General features: G+C 42.0%; 1 protein-coding gene across 2 annotated transcripts in view; it reads right to left on the reverse strand.

The window, feature by feature from the left end:
• Window positions 1–5,000, reverse strand: part of ClpX (Caseinolytic protease chaperone subunit) — a 28,052-nt gene that overhangs the window by 14,551 nt on the left and 8,501 nt on the right. For both annotated transcript variants that reach the window (XM_043025212.2, XM_043025210.2), the window contains exons 5-8: window positions 1,757–1,999; window positions 1,355–1,519; window positions 360–460; window positions 7–162 (exon numbers count right to left, since the gene is read on the reverse strand). In XM_043025212.2, coding sequence (XP_042881146.1) covers window positions 7–162; window positions 360–460; window positions 1,355–1,519; window positions 1,757–1,999 — 665 coding nt within the window. The remainder of the gene's footprint in view (window positions 1–6; window positions 163–359; window positions 461–1,354; window positions 1,520–1,756; window positions 2,000–5,000) is intronic.

Genomic DNA, 5,000 nt, shown 5'->3' on the forward strand with positions numbered 1-5,000 from the left:
TCTCACCTTCTCATTGTTCCTCCTGGAGACAACACGGTCCAGCCCATTGAAGGCACCAGAGGCTACAAACAAGATGTTGGTCGTGTCTACCTGCACTGTCTCACCTCGGAGCTTACGCGGGGAGTTGCGCTCAGGTACATTCACAATTGTGCCCTCTAGCATCTGTTATGGTATGGGGTGAAGAGGGATGAGTGAAAAAGAAGTGATGATTGAGTCTGCTCTAAAATTATTAATATACTTTAATTTTTTGTCTCCTTTCACTTTTATTCTAACACAATCCTTTATCTTTATCTTTCCTTTTCCCTTTATCTTTCTCTTTTTCCCCCCTTATTCCTTTTCCTCCGTATCCAATACCCTACCTTGAGCATGCCTTGCTGGACCCCTTCACCTCCTACATCACGCAGCTGGTGTATCCCCGGGACCGCTCCAATCTTGTCCACCTCATCAAGGAATACAATGCCTGCAATAAGAAAGACAGCATTGGTCAAATGGCATGGAATAATTAGAAAATAGAGTAGTACACTGGTGTTTAGAGCTAGAAATTAGTTTTACCAATGATAAAAATTCCATATCAAGTCTTATTGCACAGGGCAATCTATGGTCACATAACACACATAACTATGAGGGGTAGGGGTTTTGGCAAACGCAAGTAGGCAACTTGTTCATATCTATCAAGTTATCAAGCTATGCCATGATGGGTGACAATAAAATGCTATTTGGGTGATCTTTTAGGTCAAATTCCATATTGCATCAAAAGGGATTTTGTATTTCTCCCAGTGATTAACCCAGTTTGTATCTAGTGTGTTCTAGAATCTTGTATGCATTGGAGGCAAATGAAATTAGGCAATAACTGGAGGGCTTGTGTGGTGATTTGTAGGATGAAAGCAAGGCTAGGGGCAAAGGTTTCAAGGATGTAGGCACAAATATTGTCTGGTTTGGATACTTTTGCCTAGGGTAATTAAAGTATTCAGTCTGTCAAAATGTCAAATGGAGGGATATCATGGAGGAGCAATCTGGCATGTAATGTATATCCATATTGTAGGCAAGTGTGGAGTACATGTGCTTTGTGTGCTAGAGGTGTGTGAAGTGTTATGTTGTTGTAGATTTATGTACCAGAAAAAGAAAAAATACAAGCAAGAATTACATTATTTAACATTAAATCCACAGAAATAAAAAAATAAAAAAATAAAATAAAAATCCTGAAAGCAAAATCAATTTCACACTAAGATGAAGAACCACAAAATTTGGAATTAAATAAAGATCACAAATTACAGATAAAGATCACACATAACAAATAGACACAACACTAAAAAAGGAAAATAAGAAAAGGATTAAAAAAAAAGGGTTTCCTCACCGGTCTGTGCCTTTTCCACATTATAGTTGGCATCCTGCAGCAGCTTGGCAATGACCGACTCAATGTCCTCACCAACGTAGCCAGCTTGGGTGAGCGTGGTGCAGTCACATATGGCAAAGGGGACATCCAGGCACTGGGCTATGGTCTGGGCTAGGAGGGTCTTGCCTGGGAAGGCAAACATAAAAAATTCAGGAGGTGGAAATTAGTAATAAATGTATTTATTTTTGAGTAATGCCAAAGTTGAAACTTATCACTCATTTGTAAAATAAATATGTGAAAAAATAGAATCATAACAATAAGAACTATAGGACTATAAAAATGATACATGACAAATCAAAATTAAAAGAAAAAGAAAAAAACAATAATAAAAAAAAAAGGAAATACAAGTCTCCCAAGGCCTACCTGAGCCTGTAGGCCCCAAGAGAAGAATATTGCTCTTCTCTAGCCGTAACATGTGGGTGGTCGCATCCAATATGTCCGAACCATGCATGTTGTTGTTTGTGACGGTCCGCTTTGATGATTGTTGGTCTAGGTTCTGGCCCCCCTGCCCTCCCTGCTGTCCCCCCTGCTGTCCCTGGTCTGTGTTCTGGAAGCCACTGACCCCTAGTGCATGGCTCTGGCTAATACCAGCGATATGCAGGAGGTCTGTGAAGTGGGGAGGCAGGGACGAAGAGGGAGTGTAAGAAAAAAATGATAATAATCTTGATGATAGGATAATTATATCACAGTAGTTTCCATCATCATTATTTTGTGATCACAATTCTACAATTACATTATGTTAGTAGTCCTAATACCAGTGTGGATGGAATGTCAAATGTGCACCCAAGATACCACCCTCCTTCTACTGCTGCTGCACATGGTCTGGTTAACAATCACTATCAAACATTTCAAATATCAAATATAAATGATCTAAAATTTATCATTTGATTACTATTCTTTGTGTAATACGGACTAGTTATTATCCAGTCTGGACAATAACTCATTGATGATCTTTATCAAAAAATCTATTCATAAACAAAATTTTGTGCAAAACTTTTATCTCTAGCATATACAGCTACAGTTGTTGACACACACATAAACATGACCATACAGCCTCACAAACACACATCCACATCCACATCTACACACGCACACGCACATGCACGCACGCACGCACCCACGCACGCACGCACGCACACTCACTCTCTCTCTCTGAGGCTTATAAGCACAAGCACTTGCACACATACAGACACACATGTACATACTAGTACATGCACATACCTAGAGTTCCAATATCTAGCAGCAAAAAAGTACAAAAACACGGCATTAATATTATACAGGGCAATGCACTGAATGTGGCACTAGCTCTTTTACAACAGAACTGATTAGTTATCCTAAGCACGTGAAGATGCCGACTAAAACAATGTGAGGGAGAGAAGGGTAACAATGCTGGAGGGAAAACAGAAAGAGAAAGAAAGACAGATGTAGGGGGAGGGAGGAGGGATGAAGAATGTAGGGCAATGGAGAGAAAAGAGGGGATGGCAAAGGAGGGGAAAGGTGAGAGGGAAGTGAGGTACAGGCAAAGGGAGAGAAAAGGAGAACGGATGAAAATACCTCACCAGTACTTCCTACTAGATATAAATAAAGCTACTTGAGTAATATAAACAATGAAAAAAATCCTTAATTCCACCTAACTTCATATTTCTTTCCACCTGTTGGTTCACTGCTAATTGTTCCCACCAATCTAACACCCTCAGATTGGTCTGTCTGACTTGATATGACCTTCTCCTTCCTCTTGTTTCTTTTTTCCTCTCATTATTTCACACCTATTATTTCTTCTCCGTCCCCTTCACCTTCACCTTCACCTTCACCTTCACCTTCACCTTCACCTTCACCTTCACCTTCACCTTCACCTTCACCTTCACCTTCACCTTCACCTTCACCTTCACCTTCACCTTCACCTTCACCTTCACCTTCAACTTCAACTTCAACTTCAACTTCAACTTCAACTTCAACTTCAACTTCAACTTCAACTTCAACCTCAACTTTTCATTCCCATTCCTGCTCCTGCTATTGCTCTTACTCTTGTTCCTGTTCCTGTTCCTGTTCCTGTTCCTGTTCCTGTTCCTGTTCCTGTTCCTGTTCCTGCTCTTGCTCCTATTCCCATTCTAACCCTTACTCCTTTTCCTGCCCCTTCTCCATTTCCACTTCCACTTCCGCTTCCACTACCACTTCCAAATTTAATTCAAATTCAAATTGCCACTCCCTCTCCTTCCCCAGCTTCCCACTTCCACTCCCCCTAACACTAACACTACCAAACCCACAGCTACTTCTACCCCTACCCCTACTCCTACTCCTACTCCTACTCCTACTCCTACTCCTACTCCTACTCCTACTCCTACTCCTACTCCTACTCCTACTCCTACTCCTACTCCTACTCCTCACCCTCCCCTCTCCCTGCTGATACTCTTCTATGTCCACCTCAGTCTTAACCCATTCACGCCGGTTGACGTGATAGCACGTATTGTGGTTTTCGCGTCAGACGCCCTGGACGCGCTATGAGGGGAAGCCGCGCGCTCGGGTAGAGCGAGCGGGCAACCGAGGCTTGCGGCTTGTGCGCCCGAGAATCTCGAGGCGTTAGGCTTATGCGTTCGAGAACCCCGGTATTGCAACCGCGCAAAGCCGGAACTGCCCCGGCGTGAATGGGTTAAATTTCCTACAAACTAAGTTTTTTTTTTTTCTCATTTCCTTTGGCTATTTCTTTTACTAGTCTCTATATACTTTACTTACATGATTATCATTGATCAAGAGAAGAACAAAACCAAGGAGAGTTAAAAATATGAGAGTAGTCATCCTGAATTTAACCCATTCACGCTGGGGCCGTTCTGGCTTTGCACAGTCTCAATACCGGGGGTTCTCGAATGCATAAGCCTAATGCCTTGAGATTCTCGGACACACAAGCCGCAAGCCTGGGCTGCCCGCTCGCTCAACCCGAGCGCTGGGCTTGCCGCCATAGCTCATCCCGGGCGTCTGACACAAAAACCACAAAACGTGTCATCACATCAACCGGTTCCAATGGGTTAAATAATCAAAATGATACAAAATCTGTAAATGCATTGCGGACGGGAGATAGATTCGCTTGCCCAACATCCTTCATCTACAGTACTTTAGAGCAAGAGGTAGGCAACTTGCTATGTGCCATCGCTCTATAACGATAGTGTTTGCTAGAGACTGTGGATAGGTGCCATTCAAGGCTCTATCTTCTGCTGGTGCTAGAAGAAAGTGGTGCCATCTAGGTTTTGGATGTTAAGTGAAACCCATTTTGCTTAATATTATGGCAATTATAGGAATTATGACTGCAATTATCATCATCAATCATTCATTACTCATAGCACAATAAAATAACATAGTGATCCAAAACCCCCAAACATTATGTACGTCACGACGTCCATCATCAGGCAAGAGTTCCTACATCCTACATTGTATGTCATGACACGCAATGGGTTAAGCAAATACTACATTCATTACAGAGTTTCAACTTACAATATACATCAAACTCCCTGCCCAAATTTTCAAAAGATTATCACAGAAACTATGAAAACTATTTTTTACAAAAGTTTGCCTGAAGTGGCCTGTGACTGAGGAAGCTACATGAGTTGATGGATGA

The sequence above is a fragment of the Penaeus japonicus genome, unplaced genomic scaffold, assembly GCF_977035675.1.
Source record: "Penaeus japonicus unplaced genomic scaffold, GWHDUDI00000001_assembly GWHDUDI00000025, whole genome shotgun sequence".
NCBI classification, from domain to species: Eukaryota; Metazoa; Arthropoda; class Malacostraca; order Decapoda; family Penaeidae; genus Penaeus; species Penaeus japonicus.